This window comes from Myotis daubentonii, chromosome 15 (genome assembly GCF_963259705.1).
Source record: "Myotis daubentonii chromosome 15, mMyoDau2.1, whole genome shotgun sequence".
Lineage (NCBI taxonomy): Eukaryota > Metazoa > Chordata > Mammalia > Chiroptera > Vespertilionidae > Myotis > Myotis daubentonii.
This window is the reverse complement of record NC_081854.1, coordinates 18,656,310-18,680,456: the sequence shown is the minus strand read 5'-3', so window position 1 is coordinate 18,680,456 and position 24,147 is coordinate 18,656,310. Positions and strand designations below refer to the sequence as shown.

The 24,147-nt window shown below is 46.8% G+C and overlaps 1 protein-coding gene across 2 annotated transcripts; it reads left to right on the top strand.

Moving 5' to 3' along the window:
• LOC132216845 (carcinoembryonic antigen-related cell adhesion molecule 1-like) lies at positions 1 to 23,023 on the top strand. Of its 2 annotated transcripts, XM_059666459.1 has the most exons (9): positions 25 to 314; positions 1,202 to 1,558; positions 5,381 to 5,659; positions 5,997 to 6,251; positions 7,982 to 8,260; positions 18,273 to 18,393; positions 19,166 to 19,218; positions 19,903 to 19,934; positions 20,883 to 23,023. In XM_059666459.1, the coding sequence occupies exons 1-9, from the start codon at positions 251 to 253 to the stop codon at positions 21,000 to 21,002; spliced, it is 1,560 nt and encodes a 519-aa protein (XP_059522442.1). In that variant the 5' UTR covers positions 25 to 250; the 3' UTR covers positions 21,003 to 23,023. The 2 variants fall into 2 exon arrangements, with proteins under 2 accessions (XP_059522443.1, XP_059522442.1); XM_059666460.1 differs by lacking the exons at positions 18,273 to 18,393; positions 19,166 to 19,218; positions 19,903 to 19,934; positions 20,883 to 23,023 and having other exon boundaries at positions 1 to 314; positions 8,107 to 8,204.
• The last annotated feature ends 1,124 nt before the right edge of the window (positions 23,024 to 24,147 follow it).

The following is a 24,147-nucleotide window of genomic DNA, read 5'->3' as shown; positions in this document are numbered from 1 at the left end:
GGGTCTGAAATCTAGCTGGAAGGTAAACGGGAAGCAGGGAAGGGAGGAATGAGGGGAGGGAAAGGAAGGGTTCCGGGCACAGACCCCGCCCCTGGCCCACGTGACAGGGGAAGCACTCCTAACCCCGAGGAGACTCAGCACAACTGGAAAAGGGCAGCAGATCACCCGCTTCAGGAGAGCAGTGCCTGTGAGCGTTTCTGAAGTGAAAGCTCTTCTCGCAGAGGACGGGACAGAACAGACAGCAAACACCATGGAGTCCCCTTCAGCCGCTGCGCACAGAGGGTGCGTCCCCCCGCAGGTGCTCCTGCTGACTGGTAAGGAGAGGACAATCCCTGGGGGTGGACAGAAAAAGGAGAGACAGAGACTGGCTGGGGTCTCCTGGGGAGCACAACGCTCTGAGAGGGGACAGAGGGCTTCTGTTTGGACCTGAGGAGAGAGGACGGGGAACAGAGTAGGGTGGGGGAGGCGGCTCAGCAGCAGGACAATCCCATGATCTGGAGGTGGTGAGGGGCAGGAAAACCTCGATTATGGTAAATTTTACAAATTATCCATCACTGAAATACTTTCTGAAAACTGATTATAATAATTACAATTTGTGTCAGGGTGACACAAGAAAAACTTAACCAGGGGCACTAAGCATTGTCTTTACCACCAACCTCAGAAATGGCACATGCACCCCAGCGGGTGGAGGACCCTAGGAGCACATATTCATTCACCTGCAGGTATTTGCAACCTGTTGCAGGCACTGGGGCTGCAACAAGATCAGACAAGCCCTTTCCCCCACGGAGCTCATGTTCTATGGGAAGATCTAGATGTGATGTCAGGTACCTACAGGTGCCATGAAGGAAACAGAGCAGGGACAGGTCAGAAAGTGAAAACGGCGTCTTTAAAGGGTCAGTGAAGGTTACTCCAGGGATGCCCCGGAGTGTCAGCAGAGGTCTGAGGACAGTGAGGAGGAGAGCTCAGCACATGGGCAGACAGCTGGGAAAGTTCTCAAAACAGAAAAAATAAGTTTCAGAGGTGCTGAAGTCATGGTGGCCACACTGCTGACCTTGACCACAGGACACACACACACACACACACACACACACACACACACACCAAGGCTAAGAGATGAAGAGACCTGCTAGGACCCAGGCCCTCATCTCTCCATCCCAATACATAGCTCCATATATTGATCAATTTCTCTCTTCCCTCCTAGCCTCTCTCTTAACCCTCTGGAGCCTGCCCACCACTGCCCAGCCCACTATTGAATCAGTGCCGCCCAATGCTGCCGAAGGGGAGGATGTGCTTCTCCGTGTCCACAACCTGCCTGGGAATCTTGGAGCCTATGCTTGGTACAAAGGAGAAATAGTGGAAAACAATGAAATTGTATCATATAAAATAGACAGTCAAGATATTAACTTCGGGTTTGCATACAGCCATCGAGAGACAATATACCCCAATGGATCCCTGCTGTTCCAGAATGTCACCCTGAAGGACACAGGAAACTATGTCCTACAATACACAAACAAAGGTTTTCAGAACAAACAAGTAACTGGACAGCTCCGTGTATACCGTAAGTGATTGCTCTCTAACCCAGCAGTTCTCAACCTGTGGGTCGCAACCCCTTTGGCGGTCGAATGACCCTTTCACAAGGGTCACCTAAGACCATCCTGCATATCAGATATTTACATTACAATTCATAACAGTAGCAACATTACAGTTATGAAGTAGCAACGAAAATAATTTTATGGTTGGGTCACAACATGAGGATCTGTATTTAAAGGGCCAGAAGGTTGAGAACCACTGCTAACCTCTGGGTGCCGGGTGGGTGAACTCTACTTCACACACAGGACTGACAGCCTTGGACTCTCCTCCATCCCCCTCTTCATCTCATTTTGGTCATTTAGTGCAGGACACACACAGTGGAGACAAACTTCCTAAGATCAGAGTTCTCTTCCCAGATTCCAGCCCTGCAGACATTCTCCACAGAGAGAAGGGCCAGTCTGATGGGAGAGACTCAGCAAAGGGAGACCAGTCTTAGTCCAGGCCCCCAGGGCCCTGCCAACCATGACCCTGAGAAAGGCCCTGCAGGGCTGGTCAGGGCATGGACTGATGGGCCCCCCCAGGTTCCTCACAGAGCTCAGGAAAAGGGGCAGCCCCTCTCCAGACTTCAGTCCCAGGGCTCCTGACTCCAGGGTCCCTGAGGAGCCTGTGTCAGGTTGGGTTTGGTCTGTGGCAGGGTTGACTGGGAGCAACAGTTTCCCGGGTACCCAAGTCACAAGGCTCCTGAGCTGGTTACCAGCCAGGGCTCAGCCTCAAGAGCCACTCTGTGCAGGGATGGATCCTGCTTCTTCACCTGTGACTATGTGTGGAGAGCACATGTAGACAAGGCCCCCAGGCCATTAGCCAATTGCCCTAGGGGGCATAGCAGAATCCAGAGGAAGGTCAGCATCTCCAGAGAGGAAGAGAAGGTGCTCCAGGCAGCTCCTTGTCTACCAGGGATCTGGCCAGGGAGTCCTCTCTCATGGACAAATAACAGGTGCTGTTAACTTGGGAAGCTCCTCTTTTCCAAGCTTTAAGTCATAAATTGCAAAAGATTTAACATTCATTCAAAGACAGCATGACAAACCTAAGACCATTTATCATTTGTTTTATTCAGGGGAAATTGAGTTACAGGGGGATAGTTATTCAATCAGAGTCACGCAGACCATGACTGGCCAATCAGAATCATGCCAAGGTCTTTCTGCAGTAACAGCCCATCCTCACCTCCACTCCAAGGGCCTTATTATGCATTTGTAGACCCTGAAACCAGCTATTGCTTCAGATCCTTTCTTCGTAATTGTCCCCAACACAGAGGGAGAGATTCTGGTCTGGGGAGTGATAACAAACAGAGAGTTGATCTGCTTTTATTCTAGAATAAAATTACCTGCAGTAACATTCAGAGTCAGTGCTGGGAACACAGGCCATCCCCTCAGGTGTCCGATCCACACCTCCCTGCACTGGACTGGAAACCACTTGTTTCCTGATGTGTTAGTATCACTCCCACTAGGTATAAAGGAAAGGACTTTGCCTTCTCACTCCCCACTCTACACCTGCAACCAGCTCAGGGACCAACAGGTAACAAATACCCAGTTGCTTGTGATGAAGGAGGAAAGAATTGTGGTCAGGAATGAATGGCAATCTCTACAGAGACTGGAACCTGGATACAGAGTTCCAAACCCATGTTCCATCCCTCTGACCACCTGTCCCTGAAGACCTCCCTCCCCGCCTGCCCCCCAAGAGCCAAGACTCATGGTGACTGTGGGGCTGTTCCACTGTGGGAGGTTGTTCCAGCCTGCACTGGTCCTGCCTTGGGACAGCGGTGGGATCTTGGTTCCTGGGGTCTTTGAAATCATCTGTAACCCCACTGCTCACTACCAAGCACATTTCTGGGACTCTCTGCTCATTCCATGTCCTTCATCTGTCTCCTCCTTCACTCCAGCCGCACTACCTTACTCTGCTCTGCTTCCACCACTGTGGAGTCTCCCCAGATTGTCCTGCTAACACCTGTGTCCAGGCCCACCCTCACGGTCAATAGGAAAAGACACAGAAATCAATGGGAGCAGCCACCCAGGCTCCATCATGAGCCAGTTTCCCAGGTCACCAGGAGAAAGAGCTTCTGCTGAGCCCCAATCCAGGGCTCCTTCCCCCCGCCCCTGAGGCCAACAAGAGGAACAGGCCACATGACAGAGACATGTAAACCATTGATCTACTCTCTATATGACTCAACCAGGGAGTCAAAGGCAGAAGGACAGATCTCAGTCCCCAAAAGCTCACGGGCTAACTTCACCCCTGACTGGTGACTCACATCCTCGTCCTGGTGTGAGGCTCCCATTCCTCCCACTGGCTCCCGAGACCTTCCCAAGGTGGACCTGCTGACCCTGCACCATCTGACTGGTTCACTGTCTGTTTCACACACGTGTGTCCTTATGAAAACACCCTGACCACAGGGTGGGATCCTCTCAGATGGTGAGATCCACCAGCCACTCTCCTTTCTCTTAGACTTCGCCCATTTGAATGAATTTGACTAAACCCAGTTGTTTCCTGAGTTAGAAAAAAAAAGGAAGAGCACATGCCACATGCCGTGTGGGGGCTCCTCCCCACCTGCCTGACTGTCCATAGAAACAGGGAGGGACCTTCTCCCTAACTTTACTAACATGGCACATGTCCTTTCTACCAATTTGGTGTCTTCCCTACCTGTATACAGCAGACACCTGGACTCACCCTCCGGTCACTTCTGTTCTCTTCTCAGGACTCACCTTCTCTCTATCCCAGGGAGTCCCTGATTTCAAACCCACTGTGGCATCTCCCTTTGGTCACAGTGTGACCTGGTTGGATGGCAGAACTTGGTCTATGACCTTCATGCTCTCTAGACAGAGATTCCTCCAAAATCTGGCATTAGATCTTCGGGGCATGAGTGATTTTCACATATTCTTTCACAGTTTAACTCAAAATCTATCTCATAACTGCCAAACACAAATGGACCATGAGGGCCGTATTTCCAGCAAGTTCATGCTCCCCCACCTCCACAAGCCCCGCTTCTGTACCGGCTATTGTCTGCGTGTTGAGGGAAGATCCCTGCCCTCTGAAGTGGCAGAAAGGACATTACAGACCAAGGGCAGAGAGCATCGCTCTGCTGCCACCGCCAGCCAGCTCCCGCCGTACCTCACTCTTTTCTAAATCATTCCTGGACTCTGCTCTGCCCTTTCTGGGGTCACTGTCTCATGTCAGTCACCAGTGACTCCTGGGCAGACAGCCACTCGTGGCCCTGCAGCCTGGGTACTAAACTCACCGCCAGACTTGCTCCTGGTCTCCCATGTATTGTTTCTGCTCAGACACCCAGTTCCAGGACACCCTGCCCAGTCCTCTCTGGGTTTAAGGACTGTGGGGAGGCCCATCATTACTCATCTCTAGGTTAACCCTGGACTGTGAGGCTTCAGTGGAAACACATGTCGACCCAGCAGTATAGGTCTGTGTAGCTGGAAGGGACTCAGCACCTGCACATTCCAGGTGAGACCCAAGGTCCGCCAGGCAGTCAGCTGGTCAGTCAGGAGCCAGGACAGGTGCCGGGTGGTCTCTGACTCCCAGTCCTGTGTCTCTCTGTGATGAAACCCTGATAGTTGTCTGACACCTGAGAAAGTCTGTGCTTTTTCTCCCAGACATAGAGCAGGCGGCCTTGCATTCTCTGAGCCCTCAGATCCTCATGCATTTGTTTGTCTTGTGATACACAGACCTGCCTTATTCTTTCAAGGACTCAAGTTAGTTGAGAGGTAAGAGGTACCAACTCTGATTGAAGATGCCTTCGGAGAAATTAAAGGTACAAAACACAGCAATGTTCTCTCTGTTATCTGCACAGTGGAGTTACCCAAACCCAGCATCACAAGCAACAACTCCCTCCCCGAGGAGCACAAGGACCCTGTCGTGTTAACGTGTGAACCTCAGACTCAGGACACCACCTACCTGTGGTTGATCAGCAATCAGAGTCTCCCAGTCAGTGCCAGGCTGCAGCTGTCCAAGGACAACAGGACTCTTACTATACTCCCTGTCACAAGGAATGACACGGGACCCTATGAGTGTGAAACCCGGAACCCCGTGAGTGCTGGCCGCAGTGACCCATTCACCCTGAATATTGTCTGTGAGTAACTTCTGTCCCTGCCTGGGCCAGGCTGCCACCCAAATCCACACTGCCAGAGGCCAGGCTACATCCGTCCCTCTCAGGTCCACAGACCCGCACTCTGAACACCCAGGGTGACCATAACTTCCTGTAGAAGGCAAATCTGGTTAGGTCTTAGGACTGGGACAAACAGGTTAATGTCTGAGACTCAGGCTCAGTGAATACAGGGGGCTATGATTGGGGCTTTTTAAAACAAAGCTTTGACTCAGCTCAGAGGGAGAGTGTGGCCCTTACACAGACCAGGACCTTCCCCTTCCCTCTGATTACATCATGTGTGACTGTGTTCTCTTTGCTCCAGATGGCCCGGACGCCCCCACCATTTCCCCCTCAGACTCCCATTACCTACGTGGGACAAACCTCAACCTCTCCTGCCAGGCAGCCTCTAACCCTCCTGCACAGTATTCTTGGTTTATCAATGGGAGTTCCCAGCACCCCACACAGGAGCTCTTTATCCCCAACATCACTTCGAATTATAGTGGATCCTATACCTGCCTTGCCCATAACTCTGTCTCTGGCCTCAATAGGACCATAATCAAGACTATCACAGTCTCTGGTAAGTGCCTCCTGGACCATGAGCACCAAGCTCGGGGGTGCAGGTCTGTCTGGTTTTCACAAAAGAGCCTGGCGGGTGTTGTCTCCCATCCTGTGGCCATGGACACGAGCAAATCACAGTCTTCCCCTGAGCCCTCCCACTACATCTCTGTAGACTCTCCTCCCTTGCTCTTCTGATCTCTCATGGCAGAGCTGGGGTTCAGCCTTGGATAGTGAGGAGGGGCTCTCTCAGCCCCAGAAAGAGTCAAATGGTGGAGGGAGGGAGCTTTCCACAGGGGAAAACAAGGGTCCTCAAGGTCAAGTTGCTTCTCCTGTCACTAACACTTTCCTTCTGTCACCTCCTGTCTGTTACCTGCTCCATATGCTACAAGGAACAAACAAGGCTTGGAACAAGCTCATCTCTTTTTCCCAAACTAAAGGAGGAAACCACCTCTGAGGAGGGGTGAGCAGGACAGACCCCTGCTCCCTGCGCTGCTCCAGGCTCATCTGGTGGCTGACTCTGCTCTATGCCGTCTGGTGGGACAGGGATTCGTGGCGAAGGTGCATGGGTGGCCTGTCATCAATTTGTCACCAACTGACACCAGAGCTTCCTTCAGAACAGGCTGCATGGAAATTGGGAGAGAGTGAGCCACAGGGGAGACTCCTCTGAGCTGTGTCCTGGCTCTGAAGTCACCAGCTGTACAACACTGTGACACGAGCATATGTGACGTTGCTGAGGAGAGCAGTGAACGGTGGTGCTTACTTGACAAGTAGGTAGATTCATCCACGAAGTCCCTTCATGGGACAGAAGGTGCAGTGCCACAGTTTGTAGTTTATGGAGGAAGCTAAGAGTACCCGCTTTTTGCTAAAATTGTGACTACTTCTCTCTAGGGATTTCCTTCTTTGTGATACTCAATCCAAGGCCAGGGAGTGAAAGTCCTATTCAGACTGAAAAATCCTTTAGATTGAAACTTCTCCAGGTCCTAAGATCATGAAGACTGGCTGGGCTATATTCTCTAATAAATTACTTAATAAAAGGGAAATGTATAGCCACCATGCTAGAGAGGGGGTATGATTATTTACCCCCTCTTATTTAGGAAGCTACAGAAAGGTCTGGGGAAGAGTCACACAAAAGTCAATGGGTAGCCGTAGACGGTGTGGCTCAGTTGTTAAAGTATCAGCCAGCACACCAAAGCATCGTGGGTTTCATTCCCAGTCACGGGCAGGTTGCAAGTTGATCCTGGCCCAGTCGGGGCATGTGCAGGCAACTGATCAATGTGTCTCTCACATTGATATTTCTCTCTCTCTCTCTCTCTCTCTCTCTCTCTCTCTCTCTCTCTCTCTCTTCCTCCTACCCTCCTCCTCAGATCCACTCTCTAAAAATCAATGAAAAAAATATATCCTCAGTTGAGGATTAACAAAATAAAATGAGGGAAGAAAAAAAAGGTCAGTGGGTAAAAAATTCCACCCGATGATGAGGATACTGGACACTCGGTCTGAGAAGAGGTTCCTGGTGCTGATACTACAGATGTCCAGGGAGACAAGTCAGGGGTCATCCTGAGGTGATCTGGAGGGAAGAGAGGAGGTAAAGCCCTCTCCTTACAGACTGTCACCTGAACAAAGATCCTCACCCTACAGCGGTCAGAGTCCTCCTCTGGTGACCTTTACAGAGATCACTGTGGCCTGTGAGTGGCTGACATCTCTGAGGAAGGAGCCCACTCTCAGTCAGTCACCTCCTCTGTTTCTCCACAGAGCGAGTGGGAAAGCCCTCCATCCGAGCCAGCAATGCCACAGTCACAGAGCATAAGGACACCGTGGTCCTGACCTGCCTCACAAATGACACAGGGATCTCCATCCGGTGGCTCTTCAAGAACCAGAATCTCCTGCTCACGGACAGGATGAAGCTGTCCCCGGACAACAGCACCCTCACCATAGACACCGTCAGGGGGGAGGACGCTGGGGATTATCAGTGTGAGGTCTTCAACCCCGTCAGTTCCAGCAAAAGTGAGCCCCTCAGGCTGCATGTGCTAAGTAAGTGACCCCTCGCCCCATCCTACATCTTCCTGGGAGGATTGCTCTACCAATGGTGTGATAAATGGACAGAAGTCACAGGGAGCAGATTGTCAATCAGGAGACATTACAGTAAACAGAAGGGCAAAGTGGTTAAGAGCTCAGTTTCTGACCCTGGGTCTGGCATTCACTGTGACCTTGCACAGGGCTGTGTGGTGGGGTTTTTAAGTCTACAGCTCAGTGGCATTAAGTACATTCACATTGTTGTGCAATCATTAACTATCCATTAGGAACTTTTTCATCTTACCACACTAACACTCTGTACCCTTTAAACAATAGCTCCCCACCCCCTAACCCCAATCCCTGGAAACCACCATTCTACTTCTTTCTCTATGAATATGATTATTCTAAGTACTTCATATAAGTGGAATCATATGATATTTGTCCTTTTGTGTCTGGCTATTTTCATTTAGCATAATGTCTTCAAGTTTCATCCATGTTGTAGCATATATCACAATTTCATTGCTTTTTCAGGCTGAATAATATTCCATTGTATGTATCCATCACATTTATCATTCATCCATCCATGAACTTCTAGGTTGTTTCTACCTTTTGTCTGTTGTGAATAATGCTTCTAAGAACAAGGGTGTTCAAATCCTTACTTTCAATTCTTTTGAGTATATATCCAAAAGTAGAATTACTGGATCAAATAGTAATTCTTTGTTCAAATGTTTGTTGTTGTTGTTAATCCTCACCCTACGATATTTTTCCATTGATTTTTTAGAAAGAGTGAAAGTGAGGGGGAGAAACATCAATTCGAGAGAGAACATCAATTGGTTGCCTTCCGCATGCATCCCAACCAAGACCAGAGATGGAGCCTGCAACTGAGGTACATGCCCTTGACTGGAACTGAGCCGGAACCTTTCAGTCCACAGGTCATTGCTCTATCCACTGAGCAAACCAGTTAGGGCTGTTCAATTTTTTGATGAACTGCCATATCATTTTATGTGGCTGAACCATGTTATATTCCTGCCAGCAATGCACAGAAGTTCCCATTTTTCCCCATCCTTGTGAACACATTGTTTTCTAGGTGGTTACTATTTTTTTTGTTTGTTTTATTTTGCTTTGTTTCGATAGTAGCTATCTCAGTGGATGTGAGGTGATATCTCATTGTACTTTCGATTTCTATTTCCTTAATGATTAGAGATGCTGAGCATTTCATATGCTCATTGTCCATTTGTTTATCTTCTTTGAAGAAATGTCTATTCAGTTCCTCTGGTCATTTTATAATTGGACTAGAGGCCCGGTGCACAAAAATTTGTGCACTCGGGGGGGGAAGGGGGGGTCCCTCAGCCCGGCCTGTGCCCTCTCGCACTCTGGGACCCCTTGGGAGATAACGACCTGCTGGCTTAGGCCTGCTTCCGGGTGGCAGAGGGCAGGCCCAATCCCTAGGTGCAGCCCCTGGTCAGGCTCAGAGCAGGGCCGATTGGGGAATTGGGGCACCGCCCTCTGTCATGCACAGAGCAGGGCGGATTGGGAGGTTGCGATGCCTCCCTCAGTCATGCTCAGGGTAGGGCTGATTGGGGGGTTGGGGCACCGGCCCCTGTCACACTCAAGGCAGGGTCGATGGGGAGGTTGTGGCGCCACCCCCTGTCACGCACAGAGCAGGGCCAATCAGGGGGTTGGGGCGCTGCCCCCTGTCACGCACAGAGCAGGGTCCATCAGGGGGTTGGGGAGCTCCCCCCTGTCATGCACAGAGCAGGGCGGATCAGGGGGTTGGGGCGCCGCCACTCTCACACTCAGGGCAGGGCCGATGGGGAGGTTATGGCTCTACCCCATCACACACAGAGCAGGGCCCGTGGGGTGGGGGGGTTGGGGCGCCACACCCTGTCACACACAGAGCCGCAGGGCGATCAGGAGGTTGGGGAGCTCCCCCCTATCGGGCACAGAGCAGGGCCGATCAGGGGGTTGGGGCGCCTTCCCCTGTCAGGAACAGAGCAGGCCAATAGGGAGGTTGTGGCCCCACCCCCTGTCACACACAGAGCCACAGGGCAATCAGGGGGTTTGGGCGCTGCCCCCTGTCATGCTGTTCCTGGTGCCGGGAGACCTCGCGGCTCCGCTGATCCCAGTGCTGGGAGGCATATTACCCTTTTACTATACAGAATAGAGGCCTGGTGCATGGGTGGGGGGTGGCTGGTTTGCCCTGAAGGGTGTCCCGGATCAGGGTGGGGGTCCCCACTGGGGTGCCTTGCCAGCCTGGGTGAGGGGATGATGGCTGTTTGCAGCTGGTCACACACCCTTCAGGGTGGGGGTCCCCACTGGGGTACCTGGCCAGTCTGGGTGAGGGGCTGAGGGCTGTTTTCAGACTGGGACTGAAGCTCCCAACTGCTCCTTTTTTCCTTTTCCTTTTTTTATTCTGAGCCAGCTTTAGCTCTGAGGCTCCAGCTCTTAGGCCTCCGCTCCTGAAAGCAGGTATCTGGTTTGTTTCGGTTCTACAATCGAAACTCTGTATCAACTCCAGGTCTGAGATCCCAGCTAGCTGAAAGCTGGTTTCTGGGGTTTTGTTTAGCTTCTATTTTTGTAACTATGTTTCAGACTGCTGGCTTAGAGGCCTGCAGAGGCAGGTGGGGAACGTTGGAGTTCTCCGTCACTGAAGCAAGCAAGCCTCATGTTAGTTTCAAGCTGCCTGGCTGCCGGCGGCCATCTTGGCTGACAGTTAATTTGCATATCGCCCTGATTAGCCAATGGGAAGGGTAGCGGTCGTACACCAATTACCATGTTTCTCTTTTATTAGATAGGATTTTTTTGTTGTTGAGTTTTAATAGATATTTATATATTCTGAATATTAATCCCTTTCAGATATATTATTTTCAAATATTTCCTCCCATTCCCTGTGACTTTTCACTTTGTTGACAGTGTCTTTTGATACACAAACTTTTTTTAAAAATATATTTTATTGATTTTTTTACAGAGAGGAAGGGAAAGGGATAGAGAGTTAGAAACATCAATGAGAGAGAAACATTGATCAGCTGCCTCCTGAACACCCCCTAGTGGGGATGTGCCTGCAACCAAGGTACATGCCCTTTAGCAGAATGGAACCTGGGACCCCTTCAAGTCCTCAGACCCACGCTCTATCCACTGAGCCAAACCAGTTAGGGCTATACACAAACTTTTTTATTTTTGATAAAGTCTAATTTATCTGTTTTTCCTTTGTTGCTGTGCTTTTGGTTTCCTATCCAAGAAATCATTGCTAAATCTAATGTTAAAGCTTTTACCCTGTGTTCTCTTATAAGAATTTTTTAAAATACGTTTTTATTGATTTCGGAGAGGAAGGGAGAGGGAGAGATAGAAACATCAATGATGAGTGAGAATCATTGATCCGCGCCTCCTGCAGGCCCCTTACCAGGGTTGGAGTCCACAACCTAGGCATGTTTCCTGACCAGGAATCAAACCATGATCTCCAGGTACATGGCTCAACACTCCACCACTGAGCACACTGGCCAGGCATCCTATATAATAAAGATGTAATATGCAAATGGTCGTTTCGCCCTGTGCATAACGACCTGATCACAGATCAGCAGGAGGGTGGGGCAGCGAGCTACAAGCAGGGAGCCGAGAGCTAAAGAGCGGGCAAGGCAGCAAGCTATGAGGGGGAGGGGAGGAGTTTCAGGAGGGAGGGCGTCAGCGAGCTACTGGCAGGCTACTGGCTCACAGATTCGTGCACAGGGCTAATAGTCTTAATAATGTTTTATATTTAGATCTTTAATCAAACCGTGACCTCCTGGTTCATAGGTTGAAGCTCAACCACTGAGCACACCAACTGGCTATATATTAATCTTTATGCTAGTACCACACTGTTTTTTATTACTGTGGCTTTGAAGTAAAGTTTGAAATCAGGAATGTGAATCCTCCAATTTTGTTCTTCTTTTTCCAGATTGTTTTGGCCTTTTGAGGTCTCCTGAAATTCCATATGAATTTTAGGGTGGATTTTTCTATTTTTGCAAAAAAAAAAATGTCATTAGGTTATTGATAGGGATTTCATTGAATCTGTATATCACTTTGAGCAGTATTGTCATCTTAACTTTTTTTCCAATCTATGAACACAGAATGCCTTCCCATTTATTTATGTCTTTAAATTATTTGCAGCAATGATTTTTGTAGTTGTTCAGTGTATGTCTTTCACCTCCTTGGTTAACTTAATTCCTATGTATTTTACTCTTTTTTTAAGATTCTCTTATATCTTTATTGTTGAGAGTATTTCAGATGTCCCCCCTTTTCTTCCCCATTGCCCCCCTCCACCCAGATCCCGCTCCTCCCAGGCTTTCATCACCCTATTGTCTATGTCCTGTGCCCCTCCCCACTTCCCTCGGAGATTCGCCAGTCTGTTCTGTTTCCAGGCTTCTGGTTCTATTTTATTCATCAGTTTATTTTTTTCATTAGATTCCTTGTTCATTTATTTTTATTTTTAGATTCAATTGAGGTTTTTTGTGTTTTTTGTCTGATTGTTTGCTTTAATATATATATATATTTTTTTTAAACCGCAGTGCACGTATGTGCCATGACCAGGAATACAACCATGACCTTCTTGTACATAAGTTGATGCTCAACCACTCAGCCCCACCATCTGGGCTATCTTCTTTTGAAAAATATTTCAAATATGTATTTTTTATTGTTTTTTTTTAATATATTTTATTGATTTTTTACAGAGAGGAAGGGAGAGAGATAGAGAGCTAGAAACATTGATGAGAGAGAAACATCGATCAGCTGCCTCCTGCACATCTCCTACTGGGGATGTGCCCGCAACCCAGGTACATGCCCTTGACCGGAATCGAACCTGGGACCTTTCAGTCCGCAGGCCGACGCTCTATCCACTGAGCCAAACCGGTTTCGGCGCTTTAATATATTTTTAATTTATTTCAAAGAGGAAGGGAGAGGGAGAGAGAGACAGAAACATCAATTATGGGAGAGAATCATTGATCAGCTGCCTCCTGCATGTCCCCTACTGGGGATCGAGCCCCCAACCTGGGCATGTGCGCTTGAACGGAATTGAACCAGGACCCTTCAATCCGCAGGCCAATATTCTATCCACTGAACCAAACTGGCTAGGGCTCAATTGTTGATAGATATATATTTATTGCCATTTTATTGTTTAGGCTCTTCTTCCCCTTCCCCTTCCCCTTCCCCTTCCCCTTCCCCTTCCCCTTCCCCTTCCCCTTCCCCTTCCCCTTCTCCTCCTCCTCCTCCTCCTCCTCCTCCTTCTTTTTCTCCTTCTACTTCTCCTCCTCCTCCTCCTCCTCCTTCTTCTTCTTCTTCTTCACCCTTTAATATTTCTTGTAATACAGGTTTGGTAGTGATGAAATCCTTTAGCTTTTTCTTGTCTGTGAAGCTCTTTATCTGACCTTTAATTATAAATTACAGCTTTGCTGAGTAGAGTAATCTTGGTTGTAGGTCCTTGCTTTTCATCGCATTGAATATTTCTTAACACTCCCTTCTGGCCTACAAAGTTTCTGTTGAGAAATCAGCTGACAGTCATATGGGCAGTCCCTTGTAGGTAACTAACTGCTTTTCTCTTGCTGCTTTTAAGATTCTTTCTTTGTCTTTAATATTTGGCATTTTAAGTATGATATGTCTTGGTGTGAGCCTCTTTGGGTTCCTCTTTTTTGGGATGCTCTGGACTTGTAAGTCTACTTCTTTCACCAGGTAGGGGAAGTTTTCTGTCATTATTTCTTAAAAAAGGTTTTTAATATCTTGCTCTCTCTCTCTTCTCCTTCTGGCACCCCCATAATGCAAATGTTGCTATGCTTGAAGTTGTCCCAGAGACTCCTTACACTACTTTCATATTTTTGTATTCTTTTTTCTCTTTGCTCTTCTGATTGTGTGTTTTTGCTTCCTCATATTCCAAATTGTTGATATGATTCTCGGAATCCTCTACTCTACTCTTGATTCCCTGTAAATCTTCACTTCAGTTTGGTGTATCCTTCATTTCTGACTGGTCCTCGTTCATGTCTTTGGAGTTCTCGCTAATTTCTTTGAAACTCTCATTAAGTTCCTTGAGCATACTTATAACCATTGTTTTGAACTCTTCATCTAGTAGTTTGCTTACTTACATTTCATTTAGTTATTTCTCAGGAGACTTCTGTTCTTTCATTCATGACAAGTTTCTTTGTCTCCTCATTTTGGCTGCTTCCCTGTGTTTGTTTCTACGTATTAAGTAGAGCTGCTATGTCTCCTTAGTTGGTAGAGTGGCCTTGTGTAGTAGGTGTCTATAGGGCCCAGTGGCTCAGCCTCCCCAGTCACCTAAGCTGGCTACTCTCAGTGCACCCCAGTGTGGTCTGTGTGCACTGTCCTGTTGTAGTTGAGCTTTAACTGCTGCTCGTGTCACTGGGGGGAATTGACCCCCAGGCTAATTGGTTGTGAGGACCAGCTGTGACTACAGTGGAAGAGCTGCTGTGCAGGAGACACCACTATGGAACAGGACTTGTTTCAGTGGGGCTTGGTGCTCACCAAGTCTACCCATTGAGTCTGTCACTTGTGGATGTGGTAGAGTTGTAATCTTGCATAGTCTGAAACTGTCCACTGGGTGCACTGGCTCTGGGGCCTCCCAGGAGGTGCAAAGTCAGCTGCTACCTGTGCCCTGCCTGGGGCCACCTAGCATGAGCTACAGAGTGGTATGCAGATGGCTGCTACTTGTATTGGACTAGGAGGTGCCCAGTAGAGACCAAGCTGGGAACCTTGGCAAACTGCTGCTAGTGTCTCGATACTTATCGAGAGGTAGGAGCACACTGAGTCCAGTTGCTACTTGTTTGAGAGGTTTTAGGAAAGTCTGAAGCCTGAGCCAGAATAGGCCATTCATATATAGAAGATACACTGCAAATAGCTTGGGAAGGGCTGCAAATTGGGTGGGGCAGGATCTGAGGGACTCACCAGGGAGCGGGGCAAACAGTGTGGGCCAGGTTGATGGAGACTCAGATATGGAGCGCCTGTCAGTCAACTGTGCGGGTAGAAGGTCGCAGCATTTTTTAAAAAAATATATTTTATTGAATCCTCACAGAGACGAAGGGAGAGGGACAGAGAGCCAGAAACATCGATGAGAGAGAAACCTTGATCAGCTGCCTCCTACACCCCTCCCACTGGGGATGTGCCCGCAACCAAGGCACATGCCCCCGACCGGAATCGAACCGGGGATCCCCCAGTCCGCAGGCCGACGCTCCATCCACCGAGCCAAACCAGTCAGGGCTGGTCACAGCATTTTTTGGGAGAAAGCTGCCCCTGAGTTTCCCTGATACCAGACAATATAATTCCTCCCCATATGTCCCTGGATCCTTTCAAGATGCTGCCCCAAGATTGGAGCTCAGAGGGAGTAAGTCTGGGTAAGCCCATGTGCTGGCCCTGTAAGTGGAACTGCCTGCGACTCCAGTAGTCTCCATGTCACTCAGCCACAATCCCCGCTTGGTTTTTACCACCCGAAGTTACAGGGACATCTCTTCCCGGCACTGGAACCCTGGGCTGGGGGTCTTGTGTGGGGCTGGAGCCCTTGCTCCTCACGGGAGGCCTCCGCAGCTAAGATACTCCTCCCAACTAAAAACACACCACATGTGGGTGTAAGACCAGCCTGTTCCTCACCTCTACCCCTCCTACCAATCTCAATGTTCTTCTTTAATCCTCTAGTTGTAGGACTTCCATTCAGCCAGATTTCAAGCAGTTCTGAATAATGGTCATTCTGTATTTTAGATGTGGTTGTGGGAGGATGCAAGTACCAGCATTTACCTACACTGGCATTTTGGTTCCTACAGTATTTTATTCTTTTTGATACTGTTGTAAATGGAATTTTCTTAATTTCCTTTCTGAATTGTTCATTGTTTGTATATAAAAACACGACTGATTTTTACATGTTGATTTAGTAACCTGCAGCTTTGCTGAATTTATTAGTTCTAACAGTTTTTTGTGGGATCTTTAGGGTTTTCTACATATAAGATCATATCATATGCAAACAGATCATATCATAAGCAAATTTTATCTTTTCCTTTCCAATTTGAATGCCTTTTATTTATTTTTCTTGCCTAATTACTGGCTAGGATTTCCAATACTGTTTTGAGTAGAAATGGCAAAAGCAGGCATCTTTGTCTCTGCCTGATCTTAGAAAAGAAACTTTCCATCTTTCACTATTGAGAATCATGTTAGCTGTGGGTTTGTCATAAGTGGCCTTTATTATGTTGAGGTAGTTTCCTTCTATTCCTAGTTTGAGCATTTTTATCATGAAAGGGTGTTGAATTTTGTCAAATGCTTATACTGACTAAATCGCCTTACTATTTATAGACTCATTTATATTTTCTATTTCTTTATTATTCCATTTGGTAGGTTTTGTGTCTCTACGAATTTGTCCATTTCATCTAAGTTATCCAATTTTTTGGTATGCAATTATTCATAGTACTATTATAATTCTCATTTGTTCTGTAGAATTGGTAGTAATATCCTCACTTTCATTTCTGATTTTAGTGATTTGAATCTTCTCTCTTTTTTTCTTAAGACAATCTAGTTTAAGGTTTATCAATTTTGTTAATCTTTTTTGAAGAACCAACTTTTGGTTTCATTGATTTTTCTCTATTGTTTTTCCATTCTGTATTTTATTTATCTCCACTCTAATCTTTATTATTCCCTTCCTTCTGGTAGCTTTGAATTTAGTATATTCTTTATATAGTTCCTTAAGTTATAAAGTTAGGTTGTTGATTTGAGATCTTTCTTTTTTTTTTTTTAAAGTAAGCAATTACAATAACAAATTTCTTGCACAAGATTCTTTACTTTCTGGGCCCCATTTCCACTACTGAAAAGTACAGTAACAGTACCTGCTTCATTATATTGCTTTAAATATATAATGTAATAATCAATTTAACCCTTAGCAAATGCCACATGCAACAGAAAAGTTCCATAAGTGTTAGCTGCTCTTATTACTACCATTATCATTAGCCTCTATGAAGTCAGGTGGTCCTAGAGTTGACACCCAGATCCACCTCTTACTAAACATATGACTTTGGGTAAATTTTTTAACATTTGAAGACTCAATTTTTTCATCAGTAAAATGGAAATAATGTCTATCTGACAGGGTTATTATATGAATTAAATGAGATATAACTAAAGTATTGAGCACAGAGCCTGGCACATAGTAAGTACCCCATACCAGTAGCTAACATAAATAATAATCATCAATCTTGAGTTGACCAGTGAGGACAACAGAAATAAAAGAGAAGATATAGATGCAAATTTATTTATATTTGGGAGTTAGGGGGACATCACTCACAAAAATCATTGGGACATGGTTACTGACTAAATAAAGGAAAATATTTAAAAGAAGTTGAGTGCAAAGTTTCAAGCCCAGTTTGTTCAGTTTCACCCCCTGAGATGCAGCCAAAATGGGATTAGATATACAAATATTTACTGGAAAAAATGCCTGTTAAAGAAAGGTGGATGGAAGTGGGAAAAGCCTAGGAGGTTTCTCTGACCAAGATGCAGATCTGATTACTGTGAAGGAGAAAGAGGAGAAAATTTTAAGTTGCAGTGTGGTTCTAAGAGAGTATCTGCAAAGCTGATGGGGTGTCTGAGCTAAAGTCACCCATAGAGGAAAACCGTTCCTCACAAAATGGACTTATTTCATATCCCTGCTGAGAACCTGTGGGAAGTCTCTGTGCAAAGCAGATGGTGCATTTACCACCTTCTATCAATTAAGTCCCCATCACAGGAGACCTGAGTGGCACATATTCATGGCTGCCATACCTGGTACAGAAAAACAGGCAACCATGAAATGGTGAAAACGTATAACTTACAAAAATGGAAATCTGCCTTTCTCCCATTTCCAAAGTTCCAAAAGTATCTTTGTGTAGAAAGGCCAGGATGGAATTGTGGCAAGTCTGAGCACCAACCTAGAAATACAGTGAGAGAAAAAAAATTATAAGGATGTAGTCAGCTATTTACCTCAAAGGGCACCCCCACTGTAAAATAACGTCACCTCACTCATTCTTCTCTTTTCTATCCATGACAGATGATCCAACAAGTTCTGGCCTCTCAGATGGGGCTATTGCTGGCATCGTGATTGGCGTCCTGGCTGGCGTAGCTCTGATAGCAGCGCTGGCGTACTTCCTGTGTATCAGAAAGACTGGAGGGTATGACGGCCTTCCCTCTTGCTCCACTTCCTCCAAAGCTAACAACCATGCTTGGGAGAGGGAAGGAGACTTCCCCTCTGTCTCTGGGCCTGGATCTGCTCCTCCTCCTTCCTAAACCTCTGCTTCTCAGCATGGATTCCTGAGGCCTCTCTTCCCTGGTTTTCAAGCTTCCTGTACCCCTCTCCCTTTGGGACATGGTTATTCCCATCTCCATCTGGTTTAGAGGGGGCAGATTATGCAACTAGGTCCCCCAGTCAGGGAAGCCAAGGTCCAAGAAGGAAAACAAATGAAAATACAAAAAGAGAAGCAGAGAGAGAGAGAGAGAGAGAGAGAGAGAGAGAGAGAGAGAGAGAGAAGCTAGAGAAAGTGAGTCCTGTGCTCTGTCAACCACAGGAAGAGAAGGAGAGAGGGTGGGGACAGGAAGAGAACCTAACAAAAAGCAGAAACTGAAGGCACCTTAGGCAATAAATAAGGTGAAGATAAAAACAGCATCTACCTTCAAAAGGGAAAGGTGTCAGGGTAGAAGTAGGCTCAGAGGCACTTGATAAAGAATGGACCTATGTGAACGTCAGGGCAGCAGGAAAGGAGTGCACACTGGAAGGCATGGTGGGTACACTGACGAGGAGGCCTACGAGGAAAGGCAGTACCAACTCTGGTGTAAATGAGCACTGAGGAGCCCCAAGAAATTTACTGCTCACAATGTCCTTGCTGCTTCAAGGAGCAAAGATCTTATGCTTGGGAATAGCAGTCACAGTCTCTGATATTTGTTTAGGGCAAGCGACCAGCGCGATCTCACAGAGCACAAACCCTCAGCCTCCAACCACAGTAAGTAAAACCATCACCAGTGAGAGCTGGTGTGTTCCACCACGTGCCCTGCCCTAGCAGGAAACCTCAGTACCTTCTGAAATGTTAGAGGGGATCTCCATTTCCCAATGTTAGGTTGCCATAGGTCCTCACGCCCTTCTAGTCACAAAAGATTCCCCTGAGACCCAGCCCTGGGAGAGACTCACTCAGCCAGACCTGGCAGGCCTGAGTAAGATGGACATGCTTTCCAAAGCCATTCCTCACCTTACCCCTTCCCCTCCTCCTCTATTAGGGATGTGGGCACTCTCCCTTGGTGAGACTTTCCCTGTCTTGTGGTGCTCTGGGTGCTGCCCATCCTTGCCACTGGTGTCTAGTGCTTAGAAACACAACTGGGCAAAAAATCAAGGCCTTGTCAACTGGAAAAAATCTTCAGAAGTGGTCTGCGGCCTCTGTTGCTCTACTGTTGCCCCCCTGCCCACTTCTCCCCCACTCCCCCTCCACTGGCACTAACACCCTGGGTCTGGACCACAGACTCTGAGGGAATCGAATTCTTTAAGTGATCATGGACCACCGCCCCACCCCACCTTCCCACTGCCTGCCACCTCCTTCAGCTAGAAATCACAACAGTTTAACAACACCAAGGCTGTAAGGCTATAAGTCAGCTTTGCATTTTCATGGATTGCTAACTCTTCTTTCAACTCCCAGGTCAGGGCCTCTCTGACAACTCACCTAAGAAGGTAAGCACAGCCAGCTTCATTGGCTCATTTTCTCATGCATATACCTCTATAGAGAATGGGTTACTCTTGAAGACACAAATGCAATCAAATTTGAGTCAGAGTTCCTCAATGCAGCAACAAACAAGGATGTATTGGTTAACTACTCCCATTGGGTCTACCTCATGCAAGAACGTGGGTTCTGGAGTATCCCCATCCTGTGTTTGAATCCTCCAGTGACTCTTAGTAGCTCTGTGACCTTGAGCAAGTAACTTAACCTCTTTGATCCTCAGCTTTGTCATCTGTAATATGGGCATGCTGCCTACTTCAGAAAGAAGTTGAAGGAATGAAATGAGATGACACATGCAAAGCACAGTCCTAATATAAGGAAGGCATCAGGTCATTCTCCCTCCTCTATCTTCAATCTGACCCTGTTCTTCCTCTCAAAAGACAATGTCCAATCCAATGGGTCTGAGGTCTTAGTTCCTTTAGTTTATAATAATTTTACTGAGCTTCTCTCAAAGCAGCACTGTAATGAAGAAACAAAACATGTCATCTCCCTGCAAAATGAAACCTTCCTGTCACTTCCCTTCAAAGTGTAAACATATCCTGACTTCCAATGCATTAGTTTTGCCTGTTTATGCTCTTATTTTGAAAAACACAGTATATCCTCATATTTATCTTGTTTCTTTCATTCAAAATGGTTTTGTGAGATTCATCCATACTGTTGCATGCATTTGTAGCTGTTCATTCTCATGGCTGTATCATCCTCCTCCATTGTATGAATACATAATCTATCTCTTCTAATGACCATTCAAAGGATGTCAGTGTGCAGGAATAATGGGTAATAAAAGCCCTCTGCAAAGCTAGAAGTTTCAAAGTGGTGAGAGGAGGTGGTGCCGAATCACACCAGGCAAAGTGAGGGCCTGACCTATGACAGTGACTTAATTGATCACTTCTCATGCCTTTCAGATGGATGAAATTACATATTCTTCCCTGAACTTCAATGGCCAGGAATCAAAGAAGCCAACTCATGCCTCTCCGTCCCCAACAGCCACAGAAATGCTTTATTCAGAAGTAAAAAAGAAGTAATGCAACCAGCTCTGCGCACTGCACTGCTGACTGATTCCCAGCTTCTCATCTCCATCACTAGGAGACACCTTTGCCCTGGGGGGGGGGGGGGGGCGGGGAAGGGGGAGGAGAAGAAGCCTCTTTTCCCCTCCTCCTTTACTCACTCATGAGACACCTCCAGGTTCCGGGTCACAGCCCCTCCCTTCAGTGTCAACAGATGAAAAGGCACATCCGGGAGTCTGTAGGAAGCCCAACCTTCCTTGTCATTGAAATTTGGCAAAGCAGACCTTGGGAGAGAGTTGCCAGAACCTCCAGCCCCTCCCCATTCCCTGACCTAGACTTGTTCTAAACTTACCTATTGAGCCCATCTTCACTCCTTCCTGTTGGAGTCTAACTTGACTTTGCCATAACTTTGAGAGTTACATCCTTATCCACTGAAATACATGTGTCAGAGAAGAAGAGAGAGAAAAACTAAAAGCTTCTCCTATCTTTCCAAAGCCCAGTGTGAACGGACCACACAAGAAAATAAATATATAAGCAAGTCTCAACACGGAAATTCTACACCTTTGTCCACTGTCAGGGTGTCTAAACACCTTTCTGCTTGGCTAGAATACCACCTAAGCCTTTGGCAAGCCTGTCTTCAGAGAAACCACTAGAAGCAACTAGGGAAACTATAGGTGATTCCCAAGGGAAAATGTAAAAAAAAAAGCACATATGTTTTAATAACTTTATGGGCTTTTATTCAAGGAAATGCCTACAGAGGAAAGAGGTTACAGTTTTAGAGGGTACTCAGCTCCCAATAAGAAACAGTCTAACCGTGGCTGGTGTTGCTCAGTGATTAGAGCATTGGCCCACGAAACTAAGGGTTTCAGGTTTGATTCCTGGTCAAGGGCGTGTACCTGGGTTGCAGGTTGGACTCCTGGCCCCAGTTGCTTTCATGCAGGAGGCAACCAATCAATGTGTTCCTCCAGTGTAGGTGTTTCTCTTCTTCTCTAATTCCCCCCCTCCCTACTTCCCTTTCACTCTCTAAAAATTAACGGAAAAAATATCCTCAGGTGAGGATTAACAAAAAAACAAACAAAAAAGAAACAATCTGCTAGGAATTTCAGAAACGAATCAGGGTTACTCTTTAGAGATTATTTAAATAATTATTAAAGAATGCACAATTTGGGGTAGTGGGTTTGTTCCCGTCTCTGAGACATTTCACCATTTTAATCTTTGTAACTCCTTATGCGAAAGGGGTTAATTTTACTTAGCTTTGCTTTATAAGCCAATCTGAGGACCTTAGGTGAAGTAGCCACCTATGCCCCTCCCTTGACCAGGAGCGCCTCAATATTTTATGTCAGTGGCTCCAAGTGGAAAAGAAGACCCAGTTTCTCTCATTCATGGCTGGAGTTGGATCTAAGTCAGTTCCGGGCATCTTAAGCCAATCATCAGCCACCATTTGAGTTCATGTTTCTGCCAGTGCAAGTTCTATCCATCTTCCCCACTTACTGTCTCAGGAAACCTGGGCCTCTGCTAAGGTGTATTTGGTCCTTGAGAAGTGGTAGCCCTGAAAGGAACACTGTCACTCACACTGTTGCCATTGTTTACAACCCGGAAAGCTGCACTGGTGCTGACGCTCCTTAGGACACAGGGGAGGATCATAACTGGGCCCCGAGGCTCTGGAATTTTTCTCCCATGGGGTCTGAGTCCCATTGTGTCAGAATAAAAAAGAAGGGAAAAGGGAAGGAGAGGCAAACTATTGCCCACCCAGCCTTCCACACGGATGACTATCTTTAGGGCTGTTGAGAGAAATAATTTATTCTATATTGATTACTGGATCTCATACTGTGTCTAAGAGACCCCCCAGAGAGGGTTAGTTGGGATTTCTCTGTACTCAGGTACCTCTTTCAGGGTTTTCTGACCCTGACACAGACTGTAAATACTTCCCCTCATCTGTGCTAGTCTCTGTTATTTAATTTTGTCTGGCTAAGGCCACTTCTGAATTATTTGTAAAATTTGCTCTATATTTATAATAAAAATTATATATCAGACATCAACATGCTGCCTCACAGTTGATAATGCTTTAGACAATGTCTTCTTAACAGGCAGAAGAAATAGAAATTACCTAACTGGTAGTCAAAGCCTATTTCTAAATCTACAGATATTCTACCTAGTGACCAGAGAAGTAGCTACTTTTATTTGCACACCAGCTAACAAAGTGAGTCTATCAAGAAGCAACAGCCCACAGCTGCAAACTGCCTGGAAGAAACTGCCTATTTTGCTCTGGGAAAGATGATTTCATGAGTGAAAAATCCCCAGCCTCTTCATTAGGGACAAATAACACTCCCCACACCAGTGGCTCCAGCGAATCAGATGCAGCAACAGGGCTTCACCCACATGAAGTCTCCCTGGGTTCTGTCCTGTAGAAATCTCTCTGACACTATCTTCCTGTCCCAAGGTCAGTTTTTCTGCCACCTCACAGGGTCAGAGGTCTTCGCACCCGAATAACCTTCATTAATTCCAGTATTAGCCTGTTCTCTCATTTCCTTCATTTCCAAGCGATTGAAATGTATGCTGTCTTTCCCTTTCCTCATCACCAAGTTTCTCCTCCATCCTCAGTATCCGCATCTTGACCAGACTCAGAGATGTTTTCGCCGTCCTCACATTGCTCACTTTTATAACCTCTAAGACCATAGACAACTTTTTCCTCCTTGGGTGTCCTCCTCCTGTTCCCCACACACACCAGAATTAGTACTCAGACCCTGCTATCTCCCCCCACACCAGCCTCCTCTTCCCCCAGCTTCAGTGACCGCTGTGCAGATGGCTCCCACATCTGTATCTCTAGCCCCTGCTTCCCAGTACTCAGCACACTCGTATCCAAATGCCTTCTGAAGTTACTTCCCATTTAAACTGGCTTCCCCCACCGCTCATTCATTTGTCACAGCGACACCAGTTCCTCAGCTCTTGCTTTTTGTCTCCCAGATTCCATACATCATCAAAGCCTGTTGATTCTTTTTGAACATCTCTCATTTGTGCCCTTTCCTCCATTCCCATAAACCTAAATAACCCAGGCTCTCAGCAACTCCAGTGGGGTTCAGCTTGACTTTTTGTCTCTGGTCTTTAATGGACTCTGCCTTGCACAACATTCATTAACTTCCTAAAAACTGGTTCACTCTCCTAC

What these genes read in the sequence shown, in the direction of transcription:
- LOC132216845 (XM_059666459.1), top strand. Translation starts at nt 251, where the DNA reads ATGGAGTCCCCTTCAGCCGCTGCGCACAGAGGGTGCGTCCCCCCGCAG. An exon ending in TGGACAGCTCCGTGTATACC is followed by an intron (nt 1,559 to 5,380) that starts GTAAGTGATTGC and finishes TTATCTGCACAG; the next exon opens with TGGAGTTACCCAAACCCAGC. An exon ending in ATTCACCCTGAATATTGTCT is followed by an intron (nt 5,660 to 5,996) that starts GTGAGTAACTTC and finishes TCTTTGCTCCAG; the next exon opens with ATGGCCCGGACGCCCCCACC.